Source organism: Manis javanica, chromosome 2, assembly GCF_040802235.1.
Source record: "Manis javanica isolate MJ-LG chromosome 2, MJ_LKY, whole genome shotgun sequence".
Classification (NCBI taxonomy): domain Eukaryota; kingdom Metazoa; phylum Chordata; class Mammalia; order Pholidota; family Manidae; genus Manis; species Manis javanica.
The window spans coordinates 34,396,772-34,424,177 of record NC_133157.1 but is presented as its reverse complement, the minus strand read 5'-3'; the positions used below and the strand labels follow the sequence as shown (position 1 = coordinate 34,424,177).

General features: G+C 39.5%; 1 protein-coding gene across 6 annotated transcripts in view; it reads right to left on the bottom strand.

The window, feature by feature from the left end:
- RNF38 (ring finger protein 38) overlaps positions 1-26,569 on the bottom strand; it is a 138,049-nt gene extending 111,480 nt beyond the window's left edge. For 3 of the 6 annotated variants that reach the window (XM_036996546.2, XM_036996547.2, XM_036996548.2), the window contains exon 1: positions 26,041-26,367. In XM_036996546.2, coding sequence (XP_036852441.1) covers positions 26,041-26,296 — 256 coding nt within the window. In that variant the 5' untranslated portion in view covers positions 26,297-26,367. Of the gene's footprint in view, positions 1-26,040 lie in introns of all 6 variants that reach the window. The other 3 variants (XM_036996549.2, XM_036996550.2, XM_036996552.2) reach the window with 3 other exon arrangements.
- Between the last annotated feature and the right edge of the window lie 837 nt (positions 26,570-27,406).

Below are 27,406 nucleotides of genomic sequence, written 5' to 3'. Positions count from 1 at the left end.
ATCAGCCAAGCATATCCCCATCACAGCAGCCAAGCAGCCAGAGAGCGGCCACGCCCACAGCAACAGCCCAGAGTTTCCTCCCAGCACACACCTGCCTGACACAGGCAGAGGAAGCCGGGGCAAGGCGCAAAGGGGCACTGTTCTCACAGGTGACCCCGTCCATGGCAGTTCAGGGGATTAATCCAGAGCCTGCTCCAGGTGTGCAGGTAACCGACACAGGCAGTGGAGAAGGGCAAGGCGACCAGCAAGCAGGAAGGGACTTTGTTCTCCCAGCTGACATACGCGCTACCTGCCTACAACTACCTCTACCACCATGAAAAGGCAGAAGAATTTGGACCAGTCCAGAATTACCCAGACAACCCCCGAGAGAAAACCTGGGGAGATAGATTTAACCAATCTGCCTGAAAAAGAATTCAAAATAAAGGTCATAGCCATGCTGACGGACCTGCAGAGAAGTATGCAAGAGCTAAGGGATCAAGTCAGGAGGGAGAATACGGAAATAAAACAACCTCTGGAAGGACTTAAGAGCAGACTGGATGAGGTGCAAGAGACCATTAATGGAACAGAAATCAGAGAACAGGAATACTGAGAAGCTGAGGCAGAGAGAGTTAAAGGATCCCTAGGAACAAAAGAATATTAAGAGAAATGTGTGACCAATCCAAATGGAACAATATTTGCATTATAGGGTTTATCAGAAGAAGAAGAGAGAAAAAGGGATAGAAAGTGTCTTTGAAGAAATAATTGCTGAAAACTTCCCCAAACTGGGGGAAGAAATAGTCTCTCAGACCATGGAAGCCCACAGATCTCCCAATACAAGGGACCCAAGGAGGACAACACCAAGACATATAATAATTAAAATGACAAAGATCAAAGACAAGGACAGAGTATTAAAGGCAGCCAGAGAGAGAAAAAAAGGTCACCTACAAAGGAAAACCCATCAGACTTCTGAACAGAAACCCGACAGGCCAGAGGAGAATGGCATGATATATTTAATGCAATGAAACAGAAGGGTCTTGAACCAAGAATACTATATCAAGCATGATATCATTTAAATATGAAGGAGGGATTAAACAATTCCCAGACAAGCAAAAGTTGAGGGAATTTGCCTCCCACAAACCACCTCTACAGGATATTTTAAAGGGACTGCTCTAGATGGAAGCACTCCTAAGGCTAAATAGATGCCACCAGAGAAAATAAAATCACAACAAAGAAAGCAGACCAACCAAATACTAACTAAAGGCAAAAAGTAAAATCAACTACCCACAAAAGCAGTCAAAGCAAACACAAAAGAGTACAGAATAAAACACCTAACATATAAAGAATGGAGGAGGAAGAATAAGGGAGAGAAATAAAGAATCATCAAACTGTGTTTATAATACCTTCCTTAATAAGTGAGTTAAGTTAGATGGTTAGATAGTAAAGAACCTACCCTTGAACTTTTGGTAACCACGAATCTAAAGCCTGCAATGGCAGTAAGTACATATCTTTCAATAGTCACCCTAAATGTAAATGGACTGAATACACCAATCAAAAGACACAGAGTAATAGAATGGATAAAAAAGCAAGACCCATCTATATGCTGCTTACAAGAGACCCACCTCAAACCCAAAGACATGCACCGAGTAAAAGTTAAGGGATGGAAAAAGATATTTCATGCAAACAACAGGGAGAAAAAAGCAGGTGTTGCAGTACTAATATCAGACAAAATAGACTTCAAAACAAAGAAAGTAACAAGAGATAAAGAAGGACATTACATAATGATAAAGGGCTCAGTCCAACAAGAGGATATAACCATTATAAATATATATGAACCCAATACAGGAGCACCAACACATAGTACATTTTTTATATATATATAATTTACAATGTTCTCCAAAAAGTGCCTACATTCACTCCCACCTCCCCAAAAAAGTTCTGAGCATATGATTATCTCAGGTTGAAACAGACCTGAACAATAAACCAGTTTAAACACCCAACTGATACCTTGATCTCCACTAAAAGTACTTGTAACTCCAGTGAATAATGGCTTTTTGGTTTATAAAGGAACTTCTCAGAGATTTACAATAGTTTAAAACATTTAGGGACCCTACAATGAGGTGGGAATGGGGGACGTTCAACCAGGAGGAAGGTTTCCAGACCCCTTACTTTATCTGAGGAGTTCCAATTTAATATTTTACTCATCATGGTTTTCTCTTCAAAGAAATTTTGGAAGCTCACTGATTTAACAGCTGGTCTTTCTTCCCAAAAAGAATATAGTTTGACAAGCACATATTAATTCTTTTCACAAGAGGTATACTACTGAATCTCCTCCTGCGTTTATATGTTATCATATACTGTCATGAGGTTCATTTTAACCATTTTTAGGTGCATAATTCAGTGGCATTGATTATATTCACAATATTGTGCAACAATCACCTATCCATTTCCAAAACCTTTTCAAAATTACCCCAAAGAGAAACTTTGTGACCATTAAGCAGTAACTCCCCATTTCCCTCTTCCTTTGTTTTATAATTACATTCTCAAAGGACTTAATGGACTTTCAAACTATGGTATGCTGCCACCAGGTGGCAAGAAAGTGTCATGGCTGGCCAAGATTGGGAATTGTTTCAAAATTATCCAAGGGTAATATGGGGGAAGTAAGTGGAAGTATCAATGGAAAAAAATTGTCAGTCTGGTAACTGTTGACTCTGGTAATGCATACACAGGGGTTCATTATATAGCCTTCCAACATCTGTGCATGTTTGAAATTTTCCGTAAAAAGAATGCCTATAATATCACAAATGTATATATTTTATACATTTTTAAGCCCTAGTAAACAAAACATTCCTACTGCATTTTATACATTAATATTGCACAAATAGTGTATTTCTTCAGATATTTTTCAAAGCCTAAGAAAATATTCTGTAAAATATTTTGAAAATAAAGTGATCAATTATACATTAATTTTAAATCCTGTAACTAGAGACAGATTTTCAAGGTTACTTATGCCAGTTAACAAAATCTTTGTGTATATCCAAATAAACCTATTAGTTACAAATGTGAAGAATAACGTTTATCAGTACTCAACTTCCACATTTATGCAGAAATGAATTCATAGAGTAACTGAAAATACACTATTGTACTTTATCTCAATTTAGAAGGTATTATTTCTTTAATAATAAACACAATCGCACAAAGGAGCTAACTATTGCCAGTATAAGGAAGCTAAGGGGCAAATCAGTTTAAAAACTGCACTTACTTTCCTTAATTTTTTTTCTTTCATAAATTGCCACTTGACCAGATCATAGAAAAGCTGGCCCAGTAATTTTTAATTTTTCTAGCATCAGTAAAGTATAGAAGTACAACCTGGATGGATTTTCTTGATAACAGCTGATCCAACAAATAATTTTTATTTCAATCATCTTTAAAACATTCCTGTTTAAAAAAAAAAACATTAACTCCAAAGTAATTTTATTTTTTCATGATACATAATCATCATTAATTATTAAACTCTGATGCTTGCTGCTATAGAATCAAGGGAGAACTACACTTTTGTTTTTTTGAATGTCAAGCTCTTGGCTTTTCTTTTCAATGATGCTAGGCCCTGGCATGCCAGTAAAACTGCCTCCCTGCTGGGCTGAGGGTTTCTTTTGGCCTCTGCTGTTCAGCTCTCAGCCTGCTGGACTCACTGAATCTAATGGATGCCCACTGCTCCTCTGTTTCTGACTAGCTCAAATGCTCCACCTCCTGGGTGCCAGAATTGCTACATCTTTCATTGTTTCATGTATAAAGACCAACAGACTGGGTTGTATGGACCACTGCGCTGAACTATTTAATGTATTTTAGAATTATAAGGAGAACCACAGTGATAAGAATTCAACCTCACTGTTTATAGATGAGCAAAGCCCAGTAAGATTAAGTGACCTATCCAAGGCCACAGGGTTATTTAGTGGCAGAAAAGCTATTAGCAGTGGGAACTGCAGGTTTCTAATCCAAGTGCTTTTGCACTACTTACATCAATCAACGCTCACATCCTACAAGATTATAATACAATAATAAAACAAGCTGATAAAACCATTAAGGGAGACAAATTTTACCCAGATTCTTTAAATTCATGGACACTGGTCATTCTAGGAAGAAGACAACAAAACCCTAAAATCTGATTTCTATTAGATGACCTTGTGTTAAAACAGAACCAGATTTATCACAGGTGCCTGCTTTCTTCCAGAACATGAGAAGGCACTGAACTCCATTTAAACCAAACATAAAACTATCTTGCAGAACCACACATACTGCATACTGTAAGGGCAATCTACAGTTTTATCAGATCAGAAAGACTGCCTTCAGTGAATGACGTTTTCATGTGAGAAAGCAAGGCAGCTCATTGCCATCTGTGAATGCTCAGCACCCATCGTGGGTTTGCTGTGTTCCCACACACCAACCCTTCTGGAATGCAGAACCTCAATATAGTGGTAATCCTAAGAGAGCAGAAGTTCCTTTGTTGCAAGACTGGGAAACAAGTCCACTATATATCCTAAGCCCACTATACCTTCCAACCAACATATCACCGTATTTGGTCTCTTAACCATAGAACAAGATATTTTATAAGAAAGCAAGACTGCCCACTGAAAAGATGGGGAAACAGTTGGAGATGTGATGGGAGAGTCCCTAAAGTAAAGGACCTTGTAGCATCCATAAACTAGCAAAAACCCTCCCTCTTAGGGTTAAATTTACTAACCTGTGTTGTTATTAACTTCTTTTATTTATCCAAAAAGAAAACTTCTCTGTCAAACATTAGGGATAGAGTACTGCCCTCATCTTGATACTCTGAGTATTAAGCATTTTGAGAATAAATTGTTATCATGGTTTTATAAGCTTGATCACAAATTCTGTTAGTGGTCTGAGAGTGAAGAATGCTTTCATATTTAACAGCCTGAATGCACGAGAGACAGAGAGTGGGTGGGTGGGTAGGGGGGGTGGTAGGGACGGTAACAACTCATACTCCATTCACACACAGACCCAAAGAAAACATTAAATACTGTACGTTGCTTACACAAAAATCCTCTTTCCTCCCACCACCAGTAAATGTTATTACTTGTTCACTGTAAAGGTTAGTGAATTTTAGAAATTTTTTTTTCATATTTATCTTTTACTACTATGTGTAATGCTAAGAATGAGTTTTAACTGATTTTAGCCTTCTTTCAAAAGAAAATGGAGGATTAGTCAGGAAATCTGTGAAACAAGTTTCTCCATAGTGATTGATAACATCAGAACAAATGCTCTGTTTTACATGTATTTTTAGGCTATTGTTATCCAACAATTTAGGAAAAAAATTTTAATGTAAAATTTTTAACTTAAAAGGTAGAGAATTAAATTCATTCACCAAAACTATGCCTCTTAATATCTGAGAACTATACTCAAGGCCCAAATCAGTGCTTTCAACAAGAGAGCACAAATGTAATTTAAAAAAAAATTTTTTTTCTTGTGCTTTCTTAAGATCATGATCGACTGCTTACAAGACAATATTGAGGATTAAAAATAGTAACGACCAATATGTTAGAAATTCCAATTTTTCCATTTATAGGCACAATATAATTGTTTACATAAGCACACAAAAATTAATTATCCACACACCTTCACAACTCCATATGGTTGTCTAGCAAGCGAAGAAGGTAGTAGAGAGAATTTAATAATAGGTTGTCTCGGTCTGCAGACTGTTGGTTTACTTCTCTAGTGTAAGTAACCATAGGGAAGAAACTAACCTAATCCAAATGTTAAGCAACAGAACAGGAAATTCAGAAGCACTAATAAAAAAAACCTTTTATCTATATTGGTTTAGTCAAGGTTAATATAAACACATACATATTGGAGTAAATGGAGTGACAACAAAGTGTGTGTCCAAGTGCCTGCCCCACACTATCCCCCTACCCCAAGAACAGGATTGATTCAGAGAACGAAGTAAATAAAAAACACAGTGGTAGGAAATGGGCTTTTACTAAGCCTCAAAATACTTAACGCACTGGGAGAAGCAACTGACTTAATCAGTGACATGAGCACATTTAAAGAAACAAAGGGCCACCTAAAAGTGGCAATCAGCAATGAGAAACCGGTTCTGAGACCAAACTCTGGTCATGTCTTGCGCTGCTGGCGGGGGAGGAGGATGGGGGATAAGATACACAAATATTCTGGATAGTAGAGGCATTTGTTGCTGAGCAGCAGAGATTTTTTCATCAAGCATCCCATCACTTTTTTAGATGCAATTCTCATGAGATGAGCAACCTTCTTTTGCTCCAATTCCATTCTGTGCATATATACTCAGCAGTTATTAAATGCAAGGCACTGTACAAGTGCCAGGTACTTCATGATAGTGAAAACAGAAGACAGATTATCTCCTCATGCTGCTTGTAGTCTAATAGGGAATACAACTTAGAGGGGGAGCAGAGGGCAGGACAAGGGGGCCCTAGTCCCCTTCATTCCCTCTGTTCTTCCTTCCAAACTCCTGGTCAGGAGGAGGTACATTAGGATAATATATCAAAGTTACATTAGGAGAGATGGCCAAATAAAAGAGAAGTCTGGTCCTGTAAATGCTCAGTTTTGAAGAAAATAACTATCCCAAACTACCTTACTGGACAGAGCCAGGCTTAAACACAAGATGTCAAAGATCCTCCCAGTCTTGTGCATAAGGGAAGGTTATTAGAGTAGAGAGGGAAGGCATAAAGAAAAGGAAGGAAGACCAAAGAATGGGCTTCTGGGGACTCATCCAAGACAAAGTGAAAAATTATTCTCTCTTCTGAATTCAGTTTCTTTGGGATCAGTTACAGTCAAAATCAAAGTCTTCTGCTAAAGGATAGACTCAATGTCCTGACAGACCTATAGAGACAATTGTCTGGGACACATCTGTAACACCATGAGAGAGTAATTGCAAATTGTGGTACGTGCTATGAAGGAAAATACAGGTGCAATAAGAAGCAGAGGTACAACCTCCTTCAGAGACACGGTAGTCAAGGAAGCATCAGAGGAAAGCTGTAGCTAACGGTTGAGCAGGAGGTAAGACTCAAAGGGCAGTGGGAACAGTCTATGCAGAAAGAACAGCTTGTGAGAGGGAAAGGAAAAACTGAGTAAATTCAAGTGCAACAGGAAGCCAATGAGTGGTTTTAAGTAGTCATGTGACTCATTCTTTTAAAAGCACTGTAGCTGCTGTGCAGAGAAAAAATGGGAGGGAAGCCAGAGAAGTGTGAGGACCAACTGAAAGGCTATAGTGGTAGTTCAGGGGGAGAGATGAGATGGCTTTGATGGAAGAAATGGAAGGATACAAGATACATTTTGAAGGTGAGTTGAAAAGGCTTTGGTGAAGGGGAGGGAGTGGAGAAAAACTAAGGTGACAAAAATGACTCTTAGGTATGCAGTTTAAGCAATTGGATGTCATTATCTGATGGAAAAAAATGGTGGCAGGAAGAACTGTACCCCCAAGTTTTGGCTGGATAATAATTTAGTTTTGGGCATGTAAAATATGAGCTCCCTGAAAAATATAAATTTGGAAATTCAAAGCATATCAGTAACATTTAAATCATTGGGAACAAATGATATCATCAAGACAGACAACAGAAAAGAGACGGGTTCAGGGCCAAGCACTGAGCAACTCAAACCTGTAGTGACTGGGGGGAAGGGGCTAACAAACAGAAAGTGCACACAAAGGTGAGAGGAAAACAAGGACTATGAAATTACAGAAGCCACGAGACAAGGTTCAAGAAAGAGGGTAAATTCTATGGGAAGTTCTGTTACACATGAAATGGGAGGGCTGATGGGTGACTGTACACCAAGCAGCCTATTTCTAACTTAGCTCACTTCCCAACTATAACCAGAAGCAGGTAAATCACCTTATCTCCTGCTCTACCAGAACAGCTTCCTAACCACTTTTCATACTTCAACCCTTACCTTCCTACAGCCATTCTCAGCACAGCAGCCAGAGTGATTCTGCTAAAAGGGAAGTCACATCATATCATCGTCTGCTCAGTGATCTCAGCTTAGTCAAAAAGAAAGTCGTTATAAAGGTCTAGAAAATCACCATCCTACTTTTTGCCCCTCAACTTCTCCTCTCTAGCCACTCAGAATTCCTTCTAGCTCCCTGAGTGTGGCAGGCACACCTCTGCCTCAGGGCTTTTGCACTTGCTATTATTTGACTCCTCGCTTCCTTCTGGTCTCAGCTCAAATGTCACACACTAATGAGGTCTTCTTTGGCCAGTGGTTTTAAGTAGCACCCTTTCCTTCCAAGCTTTGCTTACCTTTCCTTACCCTACTCTATCTTCCCTTATCACTCTATCTTCACTAGCACTTACTCACGTTCATGATATATTACTTATTGTAGTCTGTCTCACATCACCAGAATATAAGCTTCACAAGAGCAGAGTTTTACCTGTTTTTGTTCACTACTCTATAACCCAGTTAGTAGGCCTGGTACACTGTAGACACTTACATTTATTTGTTGCACTTGGGGGAAAAAAGGCCTTCTCACATTATAAATTATCAACTGGTACTTTCAGTTTGGATACAAGTCTTCTATTATTTAAACAGTGTGAGTCTGATCACCTGTAGACATGCAGGAAAAGCCAGTTTCTGGGCCCATGAAATTGAACACTAACCTCTAGGCCTTGGAAAGCTCACAATAATATGCTGTGGACTACCCCATGTAGACTCATGAAGGAATATATCTATTCATATTTCAGTATGAACTGTTTCCCTTTTGGGTAAAACAAGATACAATGGATAAAAATTATTGGTGATGAATCAGAGAAGGGGTCATTGAGGGAACAGTGGTACTGGTGAATCACACAAATAGGAAGACATGCACATATCATATTTGAACAAAGGCAAGTAGGTACAATGCTCTGGGATTAAGTGACTCTTCCAAATAATGGAGCCATACTCTCCAATCTGCCCATCTGGTTTCCCTATTCATCTCTCTGATCACCATGAAAGAGATCACACCATTTTTCTCTGCAAACTCCCTACCTCAGGCGGTTCTCCCTGGAAGGGTAACTTAACTAAAAAATACTACCTTGAAACTCCTGATGAGTTAAGACCCAGCAAAATTCTAGATTATGTCAATGAAATGCAAACCTTAGTCATACCTTTGCAATGTTCAAATCAGGCTTATCAGCCAGCCACATGTAATCCTATACAGAATCTGGAAACCACAGTACTCACCCAATGAGTTGATTTACATTTATTATGTAGCTAATGGAAGGCAACAGCAAAACAACTTAAAATACAGGTAAATCTGAATAGCAGTTTTAAGTCTGGCTACATAATTGCACAAAAACATTAAAAAAATCATCCTGAAAAGAAATTTGTGATGTGTAAAAATAACATAAATGAATAAACTTTAGATTATAGTTACCCAAAAAAAGCAGAGAAGTATAGATGTACTGAAATGCTTGTCTAAAAAGTATGAGGACACAAAAGATACTATTTAGCTTTGCTTCTGACAATCAGAGAAAGTTAAAAATCTTTTTAAAATCCATGTGAAACCAATACACATGAAAAGATGATCAACATCATTAGCCATTAGGGAAATGCAAATCAAAACCACAATGAACTACAATGCACCCCCAGCAGGAAGGCTATGAGAAATTAGGAATCTCATACACTGCTGATGGAACTGTAAAGTGAAATAGTACAACCAACCACCTTGGAAGAAAAGCAGTTTGGCAGTTCCTCAAAAGGTTAAACAAGTAGTTACAATCTGACCTAGTAATCTGCTTCTAGGGGTATGTGTGTGTGTGTGTGTACCTAAAAGAAATCAAACATATGTCTACACAAAAGCTAGCATTACTCATGATAGTCCAAAAGGGGATGCAAACTAAATGGCCATTAATTGATGAATAAATAAAATGTAGTATATCCTTACAATGAATATTATCTGGCCATAAAAGGGAATGAAGCACTGATATAGGTTACAACATGGATGAACTTGAAAGTATTATGCTAAGTGAAACAAGCCAGTCACAAAAGACCACATAATGTATGATTCAACTTTTCAACTTTCTCTGGTTGTCAGAGGCAGAGCTAAATAGTATCTTTTGTATCCCCATAGGACACAAAGGTCCAGAATAAGCAACTCTGTATTTAGACAGAAGATACATAGCTGTTGCCTAGCACTGGGGTGGGAAGAAATGGAGTGTGACTGCCAAAGGGTACAAAGTTTCTTTTTGGGTTGATGAAAAGATCTGGAATTAGATAGTGGTGATGGCTGCACACCTGTGAATATACCAAAGTATCAAAAGCCACTGAACTGTACACTTTGTATGGTGAATTTTATATGTGAGTGACAGTTCAATAAAACTTAAATTTTTTAAAAGAATGAGGTAGGACGCAGGATGGGAGGCTTCTGGGGTACTCATATTTCTTGTCTTATTGGTTGCACACAGTGTTCATATTGTGGTGATTCACTGGGCTGCAAACTTACAAGATGTGAATGTTTCTATAACATATGTCAAATAAATGTTTTAAAAATAACAACTAGATCTATAAATTCTGACTTAGAAAAAGATCCAAGATACACAGTAGGGGAAAAAACAAATTTCAAAACAATATATATAGTATGATCACATTTTTATAAATTTATACACATACACATACATGTATGTGCGCAGAAAAAAAAATGTAAGGATATACCAATCTATTCTCACTGATCTCTGAAGAATTCAGATAAAGGGACTTATACTTTGATACATATTTTGGTAATGGTTAACTTCTCTGCAATGTGTATTTTTGTGATCTGAAGTCAATAAATATATCTAATAAAGATTAGAGAAGAAAAAAATAAAATAGACAATAAAACAATAGGAAAAAATCAATAAAACCAAGAGCTGGTTCTTTGAGAAAAAATAAACAAAAGATAAACCCTTAGCCAGACTTACCAAGAAGAAAAGAGAGGACACAAACAAAATCAGAAATGAAGACAACAGTCACAGCAGATACCACAGAAATGCAAAGAATTATTAGAGAATACTATGAAAAAGTATATTCTAATAAATTGGACAACCTAGAAGAAAAGGACAAATTCCTAGAAAAATACAACCTTCCAAGACCAACCCAGGAAGAAACAGAAAATCTGAACAGACCAATCACCAGCAATGAAATTGAATTGGTAATCAAAAAACTCCCCAAAAAACAAAATTCAGAACCAGATGGTTTCACAGCTAAATTCTACCAAACATTTAAAGAAGGGTTAATACCCACCCTTCTTAAAGTATTCCAAAAAGTAGAAGAGGATAGGATACTTCTAAACTCACTCTATAAGGCCAGCATTACTCTAATACCAAAACCAGGCAAAGACACTACCAAAAAAAGAAAATTATAGAACAATATCCCTCATAACATAGGTGCAGAAATCTTCAACAAAATATTAGCAAACCAAATTCAAAAATACATCAAAAGATTCATCCATCATGACCAAATGGGAGTTAGTCCAGGGATACAAGGATGGCATGATATTTGTAAATCAATCAGTATCGTATATATCAACAAAAAGGATAGAAACCTTCTTTACCAAGAGATGCTGAAAAAGCACTTGACAAAATTCAACATTCATTCATGATAAAAACTCAACAAAATAAGTACAGAGGGTAGGTACCTCAAAATAATAAAGGTCACATATGACAAACCCACAGCTAACATCATATTGAATGGCGAAAAGCTAAAAGCTTTTCTTCTAAGATCAGGAACAAGACAAGGATGCCCACTCTCACCACTTTATTTGACATAGTACTGGAGGTTCTAGCCACGGCAATCAGACAACACAAAGAGATAAAAGGCACCCAAATAGGTAAGGAAGAAGTTAAACTGCCACTACTTGCAGATGATGTCACATTATACATAGAAAACCTTAAAGATTCCACCAAAAAACTATTAGAACTAATAACTGAATTCAGCAAAGTTGCAGGATACAAAATTAATAAACAGAAAAGTCCAGCATGGAGAGGAATACAGTCAGTAATTCTGTAACATCTTTCTATGTGTTGACACATAGTAACTGCACTTGTTTGTTGGGGTGAGGATTTAATATGGGTAACTGCTGAACCACTATGTTCTATATTTGAAACCAATATAAGATTGTATATCAACAATACTTCAATTTTAAAAAAGGCCAATAAATGTATACTTTTTTAAAACTTTTAAGACATAAAAGAATTTAATGAGGATGAGAACAGAAATTCCTGGATCAGCATGCAAAAATACAGAAATAATAAATCTAAAAATAAAAGACAATCATTTAAAAAATAATAGAGACCATCATTTGACTGCTTACTATGTAGTAGGCACATATATTAGTTCATTTATGTATTTTACTGATGAGGAAATAGATAGATTTTAATCTAATAAAAAGAACAAAATATCACTTATCAAGATTAAGAAAGCTGTTACCACCTTTACAGAGGAATTTTAAAAGGTAAAAGAACATATGAACTCAGACTTTTTTTTAAAGCTGGAAAACCACTGAATTTCCTAAAAAAAAGTCTAAATCACCAAAATTGACTACTTGCCTGTCACACAGAAAATCAAAGAAAACTGAATGGAAAAAAAAAAAAAAGTAAATAGTTACTGCATCTCCTCCCCCAAAGATTGTTTTTTCCGTGTATTTCCAATGCAATACATTTAATGCATTTCCAAACAGTATTATCAATAGGATTTTTTTGTGGGAATCCTAGCAAAAACTTTTTAAAAATGTACCTGGAAGGGGAAGAAAAAGATGTGATGAAAATCAAAAGTTTTTTTCAAAATAACTATAAGGATTTTGCCCTACCAAGCACTTACCTGTATAAAACTACAATAAATGTGTAATATCGGTACCAAGATAAAAGACAGATCAACAGAAAAGACTACACAAACAGATCTAGGTATTAATGGAAATTCAATACATGATTAAAAATGTCATGTTAAATATATAATGAGCTGGTTAAATTGTGGTACATTCATATTAAATGCAACAGTATTAATCAAATGCATAGCTATTAAGAATAAGGCAGATTATCCTGACATAGAAAGATAGTTACAATACAGTATGGCGTGAAAAAAAAAACAACAATGGTTCATAGAGTAGGAAGTACAATATGGTCCCCTGTGTGCTAAATAAATACATTTATTTGAGAGCCACGCTATATATAAAAAATATCTGGAAGGATATACATACCAAAATACTTGTCATTACCTCTGGGATTCTAGTAGAGAGAATAATAAGAATAGAGTCCATCAGTCACAGTCCCAAAGGTGAAGAAATGGCAACTCAAATTAGAATAATGTTAAATGAGTTTACTTTGAAAGGAATAATTACAAAACTGAGAGGTTAAGGCCTACAGAAACCACAGGGTTGGAACAGGAACCATGACTGGCAGTACTGGAATTATTGCTCTGGCCTGCCACCCGCCCCCAAAAAAGATACAAATCAGAGATTACCAGAACCCAGTTAATATGATGCAGGCTACCGGGAGGAGAGGGGGTAAATATTCTGACCTCCTTCCCCTCCTTCCCTTCAATCTCTTCTGAAGGCTGAGCACAGCAAGAAGCCAGAGGACCTGGGAGCTCTTTCTGTGGGGCAGAGAGTCAGGTGGAAAAGAGGGAGGATAGATAAATGAAGGACTTCTGGCCCAGATTTACTTTACCTTTTATAAAATTAATCACATAAATAGAAGTGCAACCTTTTCATCAAAAAGTAACACCTTACAAAGAAAGCTAAAGTCCCACCCTCTATAATCCTGATCCTTCTCCAGAAGTTATTATCTTTATTATCGTCAGTTTGGTAAGGATTGTTGTTGATTTTTTCTGAGACACACACTCACCACAATAAAACACACAGAATTGTTTTATGAAGTATTTGCTTAACATGAACATTATTAATTCCTCCATTACTTCCTGCAACCTTTCTCTTTACCATTTTCAGTTCAGTTATGAAATAATGCTCAAGCCAAAATGGATGTTATTTATACGCTACCTCAGTGGCTCTCAAAATATGCCTCCTACTTCACCAGCTGCATTAGCAATACCCAGAATTTGTTTAAAATACAAAAAAAAAAAAAAAAAAAATCAGGTCCCATAGTAGTGAGGTGAACCAAAAGCTCAGGAGGTTGGGGCCCAGTAATCTTCCTCTTAACCAGCCATCCACATGATTATTATGCAGGCTGAAGTTTGAGAGCCATACTCCACCATCACCAGTGCCCTAGCCAGGAATCTACATTTAACAAGATCCCCAGGTGATGCATAAAGTGTGGGAGGCACTGGTCTACTTCAGAGCCATAAACCAAACTTCAATCCATGTTACCTGTAACCATCTGCATACAGAGTATCTGTAAATGGTTTCTAGAGGTGGGAACCGGGAGGCTAGCAGAAAGAGCAGTGGTGTTTAATCTCTGAATTTGAATCTATCACTCTTGTGGGAAAAACATCAGCACTGCATGCCCTAGTTAGGCAGAGCATATTAGCAGTGTCATCTTTTTTGCATGACAGATAGCACATAACTACCATTAAACCACCCTTGGAAATTTATTGCTCTTAGGTGTCAATGTTAGACCTTAAATTCTCATTTGTCTTTTAAAATAACTGATTTTCAATTTTAACCCCAAGCATAATTAAGATGAGGTAGCCTTTGTACTGTTTCCTTTATTTGCCTCGTTTGTATTGTGTAGTGGGAATCCATCATTTAAAAATTACAGGGTTACACCTTTTCTGTTCTAACGGATTCCTTTACCAACGTCTCCAAGTGCATCTACCCTCCACTTCCATGCCACAGCCTCCACCTCCACACAGCTTGCAGAGAGGGGAAAATGTCCCCAGAATTCCATCTTCAGTTTCCTGCTGCTCCCACCAAGAAAGACTCAGAAATTTCATTTCAAAACCTGCACTCTTAAGCCCCTGCCTCAGCCTCTCCCTTTGCTCTCCTCTCATTTTCCTTCATTGAGTACCAGGTCTGGCCTCAGTCAACTGCAAACATTTTGACTTTCTCGCAAAATCTGCCAGGGAAGCAACATACACATTTGGGCATAAGGATCATACTGTCTCACTGTTCAATCCAGCCTGACTCAGCCTAATACAACGATCTGCTTTTTAAAGGCACTTGCAGTTTCACTTCTGGTTCCTACTAGGCTTATGCCCCGCCCCAATGCAACACAGCCCCCCTTTTGAGCTTTTCTGACCCAGGAAGTAGCTTGGTCAATTCAATGGGGGCCACACCCAATTCGACTTGCCTCTCTTCTTAAAGGAAAACAATCTTGGAATGAAAATTTCCAAAGCCCCTTTTCAATTTAATAACCTTTATTCCATAAAAATAGAGTGTTAGTCAAGCTTTAAAATAAATGTAGGCCCTGGGTTTTTAATTACATAACATCAGGAAAAATAATATAACTATGCTATCAAACAATTTTGTTATGAAAGTAAACATAATTACATCTCAAATGTACCAGAGACTTTGGTATGGTAAAACTAGTTTGATTTCTACCCCTACCCCAGAAAATTATTTATGCTAAAATCACTTACATCAATTGACACAGTTCAGTTTTAAAAATATTTTGTTTCACCAAAAATTAAGACTCAAAATATGTACAGTAGTATCTAAACATTCTAGAGTCAAATTCTGGCTTTTATTTTGATCGCAACACAGAAATTAAAACTTCACAAGTTGCACACAAATTCTTTTTAAGAACATAAATCTTTTGACTTGTTGGGTTTTCTGGGTTTCTTTTTAAGCAAATAATGATAGCTTTTATTTCTTTAAAATTAAAGCTCAAAAATATCATGGAATAGTAATGTTTTCAATAATATATGCAGTTTTTAATTGAATAATTGGATCACAAGAGTTCAAGACTCATATTGATAAATAGCAAAGGTAAGTCAACAAAAATGTCTAGCAGAGTGTACAAACATACCATAACTCCAGATACATTCTGAGGCTAAGGTTCCTGAAGAAACTCAAACCAGTAAATGGGTGTAAATTTCTCAATTACGTGGGTTAGTCAGTTTTTATTCTGCCTGAATAGAAAGAATATCTCCCTCCTATGAATTAATACTATATTGCTTTGTAATCTGAAAAGCAGAGAATTCATTTTTCCTTTCTAGGAATCTATAAGCAAAGCAGAAGAAAAAGATTTGAGTTGGCAGTGCTTGACTCAAAAGCAGGCCATATTCCAAAAGTCTGTAAGTACTGTGCCTGGTTTTGACCTTACAATTCCACTTTCCTATGAACATTTTCTACGTGGATGGCCCACTGAAGCCTATTAAGTACACAAGATAGATGAAATAATATTACAAACACCATCTATAACTGATAATGAAAAAATTTACTCAGTCTCAGACCACCTGAAGAATTTTTAACAAACATTCCAACCAATTTTGCAGTAGTTCATTTGGTAACCACTACACTACAGTATCTCCCTCAAACAATCCACTGTCTGACACAGCATCAACTCAACACCAGGCTCACCAACTGGTGACTGAAATGCTCATATTCTATGCTGCTGAATAAAGGGATATGTTTATGCTTTAGCTCACGACAAATCAGTTTATTATGGAAGTTAAGAAGGCTAAAAAGAAGTCTAACATCCATTCTTGCACTGATTTGAGGCAAGTAAGGGCACGCATACGCACAAAAAGATGGGAGTCAGAAGTTCTCTAAGTAGGACATTTTTTCCTTGAGTTAAGTTTTTAATTTGCCTGAGTGCCCAGACAAGGATTCAGTTAAGGCCTAATGTTCAGAATCACAGAACCCAGGAGGTTTTCTAAGAAGCAATTTAAATATGCCTCTTCTAAAGTGAATCTACTCCAGTGCAGGCAGTCCTACTCCTCATGTGAAAAAGTGATCAATGACTCTAAAAAATCAATTAAATAATCCTAACACAATAGCTCAGAACTTTTTTAAAAAGCATGTATTTTTAAAAAGACAAAAATAAAGGTTTATACATCTTTAGAAGCAAAGGTAACACTAAGGAGTGCAAGTTCTCTTCAGTTACTAAAACAGTGATCACCTGCTTGTAACAGTAGACGCTTAAGCAACAGATTTGAGCTGCATAGGTCCAGGTATTTTTTTCAACAAGTATATTAGAAAACTTTTTGGAGATTAGTAACAAAACATTTTTTCTCTAGCTTACTTTATTGTAAGAATACAGTATATAATACATATATAAGTTATGTGTTAATCAACTGTTTATGTTATTGGTTAAGATTTCTGGTCAACAACAGCTATTTGGTAGTTAAGTTTTTGGGGATTTTTGACTGCACACAGGTCGGCACGCCTATATCCCTCGTGTTGTTCAAGTATCAGCTGTACTCATTTGTTACCAAAACTGACTGCTAAGTTTGCTCAGACTATCTAGATGCAATAGAGCATGATGGCTAAAAATACAGACTGTGCAATTAGGCACTTTGAGCTCATAACCCAATAACACTCTTAATAGTTACATCATCTCTAGCAAATTATTTAACCTCTCTGTGCTCTAGGTTCTTCATCTGCACAGTAAGGATAATAACAGCAACAACTTCAGAGGACTATTGTGAAAATTTAATTAATTAATCCAAGTAAAGTGCTTAGAGCAGAGCATGGCACATAATAAGCACACAATAAGTGACCACTATTATCTAGATATTTAAAAATGACAACTATACTTCAATTTTTAAAAAATTGTTAAAACTAAAGAACAGACATTTCCAGCTGAAGTAACAAAGGAACAGGAACACATATGGACAATAGGGCATTCTTTCCCTGGAGAATTAACATTCATGAGGAAGAAGAGTAGAAATTGGGATAATGAAGACCCAATTATGCTGGCCTTGAATGCCAGACCAAAAAATATTTCTTTTACTTAGAAGGCAGCCACTTGAATTTTTTATCTGATTAGATCTGTGCTTTAGCAACATTACTTATCATGTAATATCACATCATTACTATTAGTGCAATTTTAATGTTCTCTGCCCTCCTACTAAGGGTTGGCAGACCCAAAAATGCATTTGTTCTGCTACCAGTGTCAGAAATCTATTACTGAATCATATCTGAAATCCTCTCTATGCCTGGTACATAGTAAGCATTCAATAAATGTTTTACCATTACTTTTTTAAAAAATTAAAGTATCATTGATAATACAATCTTATGAAGGTTTCACATGAACAACACTGTGGTTTCAACATTCACCCATACTATCAAGTCCTCAACCCCACCATTGTAGTCACTGTCCATCAGTGTAGTAAGATGCCATAGTCATTACTTGTCTTCTCCATGCTGTACTGCCTTCTCTGTGACCTACCTATGTTGTGATTGCAAATTATAGTGCCCCTTAATCCCCTTCTCCCTCCTCCGCCACCAAACCTCCCCAACTCCTCCCCTTCTGTAACCACCAGTCCCTTTTCGGAGTCTGTGGGTCTGCTGCTGTTTTACCATTACTTTTAATGTTCACCAGAAAGCAGTGAGGTGAAGAGTCAGAGGTTAATCTCCAAAGGAAATACATATAAATGAAACAAATGAAATAGCCAAATAACAGTTTACAATTAAGCTAAAATATAATTGACTGATCAATATACTTGTCTAAAACGGTGGTGGTGGAGGGTTTCAACCCACTTTTCATTAAAAACAGATAAAATGGATTCCTGAGTATTTTTAAATTTCACAAAATTTGGCTGTCAAATTGGTAGTCTTTTCAAAGGATTATTTGGGCAATATCTTTGTAACAGACTCTTTGTACCAGTAATCTTAGGTGAGGATAAATTTAATGTAGATTTCCTCAAGATATCTGTACCCTCATGTTCCTTGCACCATTATTTACAATAGATAAGACTGGGAAACAACCTAAGTGTTCAGCTGATGACTGGATGAAAATGTGGTATATACATATAATGGACTGCTAGTCAGTCATGAGAAATAAAGAAATCCTGCCATTGGTGACAACATGGATGAACCTGGAAGACATAATACTAAGTGAAATAAGTCAGAAAAAGACAAACACTATATGTATATCACATCTATATGGAATCTAAAAAAACTTTAATTAAAATTTAAAAAGTCAAACTCAAAGGAACAGAGAGTAGAATGGTGTTTGCCAGGGAGAGGCTGGGGAGTAGGGAAAATGAGGAGATGTTGGTCAAAGGGCAAAAGCCTCCAGTAGTAAAATGAGTTAAGTTCTGAAGCTCTCATGTACAGCATGGGAACTATAGTTAATAATACTATATTGTACATTTGAAATCTGATGAGTAGATCTTAAGCATCTTCACTAAAAAAGAAAAGGTAACTGTGTGAGGTGATGGATTTATTAAATAACCTGATTGTGGTATAATCATTTCACAATGTACACATATATCAAATCATCACATTGCATGCCTTAAATATATACAATTTTATTTGCCAGTAAAAAAGACAGATTTCCTCAAACAGAACAAAATCATGCTAGAAAATAATAAAGGACCAACTCCTGACCTTACTCCAACAAGTAACTAGAGGAAGGGACAGTTGCAGCAGCAGTATGTTTCCAAGGACTATCTAGCTACCTGATTGCTTCACTCATCAAAGATGTCAGTGTTAATTATGCCAACAAAAAGAACCCCTTTCCCCTCACCTTGAGTAAGGAAGGCAGGAGCCCACTAACAAAAAGGGTCTAAAGATAACCTCTGCAGTCAATTGTTTGGTGCATTTCTTTAAAAAAGAAAAAAAAAGCTTGTGTAAGACACTAGTAATGTACTAACAGTTAACTGTAAGAACAAAGTTTTCACTGAAACATTGCCAACGGAGTTTGGAAATACATCACGACAAAAGGTGGTTGATAAAGAGTTTATTAAGGACATATCTCCAGATTAATTGATTTTTTTCTGGTGGTGGCAGAAGGAAATCAGCTTCCGAAAAATATCAGTCAGTGTTTACTTTTAGAAACTTAAAAGAAAAAAATGGATTAGTAAGAGCACCCTCTGGATAGTAAGCAAGTTATGCATTTGGCTTTCTTGGGCAATCAAGCATTCTGGCAACACAAACACAAAGACGAGGCGGCCTGGAATTCTACATACCTTCTTCTAAAGTACTTTTCAGTAACAATTTTGAACAAACAAACAAACAAAATGTTCCAGCTGTCTGATACTTTATAAAGCCTCAAATATCTTGCAAGTATGAGAATTTAAAACCCTGAAATGTACTCACTTAAACACATTCCCTTCAGCATTACCAGCAATGCTCCATTATCCATTTTGGTACTGTCTCCAGATGATTTTTAATACTTGCCTGACTTGTCCCTACCAACGAATACTTGGATACCATGTTTACCCTGCCTGCCCCCATTACTTGGTGGTGCTTAGGGAATTATAATTACAGTGATCCCGCCTTTAGAACATCCTCAGAGCACAAAGCCTCTTTGTATGATTGGGGGTAGGGGGTGCCTCCCATGCTCCACAGCAAAAGGTGGGTGGTGGCAAAAACAGGCAGCAACGAAGCAAGATGAGTTGGAGCTGCTATGGTGGCCCTTGGGTATGGCTCTATATTGTTCCAGAGGTTTTACTTGCGGATGCCCAGCCAAAAGGTTCTGCAGAGCCTCTGCACTCCTTGCTTGGGGAGTGGAAAGAGCAAGGCCTATCCTGAAGGATGGGCAAATCACCACCTAGCCCAGAAGGCCAGGAAGCAGAAGGGAGAATGAAAAAAGGGAGAAAAAAGAGCAAGAGTTGAATTACACTCTTATGTGTTCTCGGTATTACAGGTAATAAAGTCTCTGACAATAAAGGCTATCACTCCAATCAATCAGTGGCATCCAGTAGGTGCTCAAATATACATTGAAGGTGAACAAAAATCTACAAAGGAGACAAATCTATTAAATTTAAAAATAAGATAGCCCAAAAGCCAAATGAAAAATATTTTTTTGTTAACTACAAGAGTCCCAACTATTTGCAAAAGCATTTACAAAACGAATACTTGTTTTACTTTTAGCTTACCCTGTTACTTCAGTCTAGTCCTCAAAACTGCTTACTTTCTAGCTCTGACAATAAAAAAAGTTTCCAGTGAAGATCAGTGAGCACCATCTGCAGACACTGAAATCAAAGGTGCTGAAGCAGGATGGATAGACAGGTAACTTTCAACTCAAGCAACATGCCAAGAGCACTACAAAATGTCCTATTACTTAGCTACTTGCCACTCTCTTCCATGTATATATTTCTTCCTTTTACCACTTCCCTCTACTTTTTCTTTCAAATGATTATATATATATATATCAAAACTTACTATTTCTCCCTTATTTGTATACTTTACCACAAAAGCAGACAATACAATGATAACTTTCCATATCATGACTGGAGGAACTACTGATAAATCTTATTATAACCCCATCATTCTCTTCCTCCATTTGTCCAACATCAACCTGTTCTAAGCAGCCCCTAGAATTGCACAAATATCCATTCAAGCAGGACAAGAAAAAAACCTGAAACCGCTTTGGGTAAGGCCTATAGGTAAGAACTGTTTATTCTCCTTGTATGGGCAGCAGACTATTTTTGTTGAACTTTTAGTTTTATTTACATAAATTTTCTTCAAAAAAATTCCTTTAAGATAGCAGCAAAAGCACCATGGAACTCTCTATCCATTATCCTCAATCATGTTTAAAAATAATAAAAAAAAGAGACAACAGAAACCACTTCAAATGTACCTCTCCCTTGAGCCCACAGAACAGCACTCTTCCATGACAACTGCTCTGAAAAATACACACTGCCATTATTTGCAAAAGCAGTAGGAAGTCCAGTCTTGCCCTTCATCCGGCACTAACCCCCTCCCCCAAGAAAAAATGAAACAGCAGGAAGTGTAAACAACCACTTAATGGAAAATACAAACGGGTTAATATTTTCACAACTGGCTAAAAAGCCTCAGGTTTTAAGAAATTCAGCAATGCTAGTGTAGGGGGAAACAGGAAGAGAAAAATAACATTGTTATTTTCCCCTCAAAGTGAGCACTGTAAGAATGCAAGAGTAAGGGGCACAATAGCTGTTTTTTTCTTCTTTACTTAACAGATACTTGCGTCTTTTTTAACAATTTCTCTCTTAGTCTGTCTTTCCATAAATAATGGTATTTTCTAAATAGGTTATTCTGAACATATTTCTCCAGCCCCATAAACAAATTTTACAATTTTAAGCTGAATTCTGTTTCAACTGAGCATGATGATAAAAAGCCAGGGGTAGGTCCCTGCTCATGAGACGTCCACATGGAGAAAATCTTTTGAGTCCCAGACCCAGCAGCGACCAGCCCGCTTCAGAGAGCCTGTGATGAGTATGGATGGCACCATTACAGGTGGACCAGTAGTTCTAAAGCTTCAGGGTCATCCAAGTTCACCAAGAACCTTTATGAGAAATAGAAAAGGGTGCCTCCTCTCTAAGGGGTCACCATTCCACACATGGTGCTCATCTTGACAGCTAAGCACAGAATGATTTCCACTCCCACTTGCCACCCAGAACAGGTGCCCTCGCACTGCACACAATCTATCCAACCCTACGTAACAGCCCTGCAAACGTGTGCCTGGGACAACACTGCATCTCCAAAGTAGGTTTCCAACAAGAAGAATCTTACCAAAGACAAAAAGGCATTTTACAAATTTCATTACCAGAAATCCTCACATTTGTTAATATAATAAATTCATACCTAAACATATTAGGACAAGAACAAAAAGAGTCTAGCAGAGAAGGAAAACTAGCAAATCTGGAAGAAGGGGAATTATCTTCGAGGATATCAGTTATTTACGACCCTAATCTTTGACTATGGGTTCAAATAGCTGAACTTCAAATCCATGTCATAAGCTAAAATACTAAAACAGTCATTATCATCTGCAGAGAAAAGTATGATCACATACATTTACCTTTGTGGATTAACTCTCCAAATATGCTATTTTTCCTTTTCTGTTAGATCCTTTTTTGCTCCCGTCGTAACTATAAAACCAGATATGGTAACAAATGTGGTTAAAGTCTGTAAAACCTGATAAATAGCCCTTGTAGGTGGTGGATCCCTTAGCTACCTGTGGAGGAACAATAACCTGGATTTGAAGGGTTTATCTACCACTCAATGGTTTCTAACCCTATCATTCTTTTATGCTCTACTAAGAGCTAAGAATCACATAGGCCCAAATTAGTAAGTCACACAGGGAGGGCAACAGAAAGCAACCTGGGGACTAAACTGGGCAAAACTGAGATGGAATAGAGCCCAGAGTTAGAAGGAGCCTAAGGCAGTGGTTCTCAAACTTTAGTGAGCATCAGAATCTACAGAGGAACTTTTTCAGAATCAGATTTTCTGGGTCCCTCCCTACATCTGGTAAGTCAGAATGTCCTGGAGCACTTAGATTTTTGACAAGGCTCAAACTGCTGACCTAGGTCCACTGAAAGTTTAGAAAAACTGGGAAATCCTCCATCCCTATTAGTTCCAAAATAAAAGTCATCCATTGCAAAACTAGGCTTTGCAGGTCAGAAAGGGATAAGAAAAGGATCACCAGCTTGCATACCTAACAGGCTGTTCTGGGCTAGACCCTGTAGCTAAAATTTCATTACCATAAGACAAAATCTTTGTGCTCTATAAACAAGAAAAATTTCTGTATGCAAAAATATTTCAAACATCTGAAAAATATTAAAATATAATGATATTTGTTTCTGTACCCTACATCCAAAATAAGCAAATCTTAACCTGCAATTATCTGATTCAGATTTTTTTAATAATAAAATACTATGGACATAATTAAAGCCCTCTGTGCACCCCTGTACAATCCTATTTCTCATCTTCTCCTCACAGAGATAATCACCACTCTGAATTTGGTGTTGCTATCATCCATGCATGTTTTTATACTATGATTATTACATATGGACATAACTTCAAACATTATTTTGCATGTTTTCAGCTTTTACACAAGTAGAAAAATTCTGGAAGAATTCTCCAGTAACTTGCTCTCCCACTCATTACATTTGTGAGAGTCAACCATTTTAATGCATGGAGCTACAGTTTATTTTTCAATAAAAGGACTATAATATTTAATGGTGTAGGACCATGTAACAATTTATGTATCGCCCTCTTGGTGAACATCTAAGCTGCACTGAGTGCACTTGTATTTCTTAGAGTATATACCCAGAAACTGAAATTTTGGGTAAATAGGTATGTTTGCCTTCCTTCAACTAGACATCATTATACTAACTCTTCCAGGTGGTTGTAGCATTTACATCCCCATTAGCAGTGTAGAAAAGTTGATTTCCCCTCAACCTCAGTGATACTTGGATATCACAGCACTTAGTTTTGCCCATCTGATGGGTGTGAAATGGCATCTCACTTGTTTCAGTCTGCATTTCCCTTATTATAAATCTGTAAGAAGTAAAATTTCATGCTTTTACACCTATGTGTAAATATGTGTGTGTGTTTTTTTAGAAAAATCTAGTCCATCTTGACTGGATTGGGACAGTGCTTCCCAAAGTGCCTGGCCAACAGCCACCACAGCTGGAAAGCTGTGATGCAGGAGGGCACAAGAAAACAGCTGACTTAAACAAGGAATCGTTTTGGACAAAGCGCCCTAATTAATGCATTTGCTAATTAGTCTTTCCCTTCCCTCTTTTGTCAAGCCTTACTTCCCAGACAATACTAGTGGTCTGCAGCATTACAACAGGAGAAAGAATGGGGGTAGGGAGTGCAAAAGCTAAAATATTTGTATAAAACTACTACAATTGTCTTCACTCAAAGAAAATGAAGTGATGGCAGACCAATATCTACTATATTACTCAACCTTGTAAGATACTGGCCACCTCTAACAGACTCCTTTCAAACTCATCACGTCTGGCTCTCTCTCTGAAACATCTCAGTCTTTTTATCTAGACTAGACACTGTCCCCCTCCATTCAGCAACCCTTCTATGTCCCTTCCCCCACAATGATTAAACATCCTCTCCTTTTTCTCCATTCTACAGCTTCTATTTTCTAGCTCCACAGAACCCTCCTCCTTGTCTACATGTTTCTCCCCCCCCCCATCTCTTTAACTCCAAGTCCTATCCTCCTTCCCTTTCCAAGATGCATCCATAGTAAAAAAACAACCCACCCCATCACCCATCCTAAAGAAAACTGGGAAATTCATGCACTATGCTGCCCTATGATACATGCCAAGCAGGTGGGTTACTTGTGTCAATTCTCCCAGCTTCTTGTCCCCTTCACACCTGGGATAGCTGTTTTTTTCTCTGGGGATTCTCCAAGTGTGACAGATCCAGGGCCACCTGGAAAAACTCATTCAGCCTTCTGTGGCAGAAATGCCTTCACTAAGGCCATACAGGCACTTCTGCTTGGCGCATGAATGAAACTCAGGCATTTCATGAAAAAGACACCTTACAGGGGTCTCCACAAAAGCAGACAGGCCTCCTTCCTATTAATTTCAGTGGGATTGGTTTAGTAGTGGTGCCAAAGGTGGCCTGGCAAAGAACAAACGGTCCCCACCATAAGTTTCCGAAGCTCTGCTCCACTCACTCAAGAAAGCCCTCTCTCCGACAGCACACCCCTCACACGGGTATCTTCCCCCGAGTCTCCCCAAATCTCGCCAAAGTACTACCATGCTTCCGAAGAGGCCCCTGAACCTACGTCCCACCCCGCAAGAGATTCTCCCAAGACGGCCCAAAAAGGGTTGGGGGGGCGTGCCTATGAACAGGGCCTAGCGCCCCCTCCTCCCCAATCTCGCTCTCTATTCTCGGAGGTTGGGGGTCTTCCCGCTCCCAGCGCCCCCTCCTCGGGGCCGCGCCGGCCCACGGTGCCCCAGCCCTTGCCCGGCTAGGACTCTCACTGGCTATGTGACCTTGGGCAAGTCACTTCCCCCATAAACCTCAATTTCCTCCACCAGGCGGAGACCTAAAGAGGTCCTGCCCTGCCCACGCCACGGGAGGGGGCTACTCACCCGCTGGGAAAACGCTTTGTGAGCCGGTCGGCGCCGTGGGGACGCAGGGCTCACAGGGGTCCGGGGCCGGACAAAGCTGACCCGGACAACGCTCCACCCGCTCCACACGCCTTTGGGCCCCCACCCCCGGGACCAGCCCACGCCCCTCCCCGCCCGGCCCGCTGCCGGACCCCGTACCTGCTCCCGGAGCTCGGCCGCAGGCGCCGCCACCCTGGGCGCCCGCCCGCGGAGGCCCGTGTCCGGGAGGGCTGAGGCGGCCGGCGGCGGCGGGCTCGGGCCGGGGCGGTGGCGGTGGGGGGCGCGGGCGGCGCGGGGGCCCGAGCTCGGCGGCGCCCGGCCTGGGAGACGACGGCTGAGGTTGGAAGTGCGCGGCGGCCGCGGCAGCTGAGGCGGCGGCGGCGGCGACGACCGCGGCGGCGGCGCTTCCGCTCATGGCGGGGCCGCGGGCAGCGGCTCCAACTGCGACTCGACTCCGGCGCGGCGGGCGCTGGCTGGGCCCGGGCCGGCGGCAGCGGCGGCGGCTCCCGGAGGGGGAGGAGGCGGAGCCTGGAAGCAGCGGCGGCGGCGGAGGGGGCGGGGACGCCGCACCGCCGCCGCCAATAGGCGGCGGGCTGTTCGACCGCGGCTCCCCGGCCGGCCGGGTGGCGCCGTGGGGCATCCTCCGCCGCGGCTGCTGGCGGAGGCCGGGAGGCCGAGTGCCGTCTGCCGGGAGAGCCCTGCTCCGGGTGCCGCCTCGCCTGGGTCCGCTCCCGGAGCGTGGGCGCGCGCCTCCGGAGTTGGGCCTCGCGCGACCCAGGCCCCGCTGCGCCCGGAGCCCCTCTGCCTGGCTGCCTCCGGCGCCGGTGCTTGTGCCCGAGTTTGCCAAGGGCTTGGCCGGTGAAACTGCCGCCCGCCGGCACTCCCGCCCACCAGCCTCCCGTTCCACCGTGTGCAGCCTCGGCCTCCTTCCTTCCCCTCTTCCCCACACTATAGCCGCAGTCTGCTCCCCTTTCTCTTTGCTGTTTGCTCAAAGTTTTAACCTTTCAGACACTTAGGAAAGAAACTCTCATCCCTTCTTAGGCTGTGTCTCAGTGATCAGTCAGTCTCCGCGGACCCAGAGAGTACAGCAGAGGCAGAAACCAAAGAGGTGGAAGGCGCTGCCTTCTCTAAGTCCAGAGACTCATCTGGAATTAAAAACGGGGGGCAGCCTGGCTCAGCCCTGGCCCCCGCCCCTGTCTCTGACTTTCTCTTCCTCTTTCTTACTTTAAACGCCCTTGTTGTTAAAGATTTACCAAAAACCATCCAACCTAGCTGGGCCTAGTTTCAAAGAAGGGAGAGTCTGTAGGTGAGGAAAAATTTTTGAACTGTGCTGAGAGTTTTCCTCAGAGAATTCTTCAGATTCATGACCTCCTTGGCCACCCTCCTCTCCTTGGATGTGATGTTGGTCGCTGAAAACATTTCCTTTTCATGTTTCTCTGATTCACATGTCAAAGCCATAGAGGAATGAAATAAATTCAACCATGTGTTTTAGGAGTACCTCAAAGTACAGCCATGTGAGTGAGGG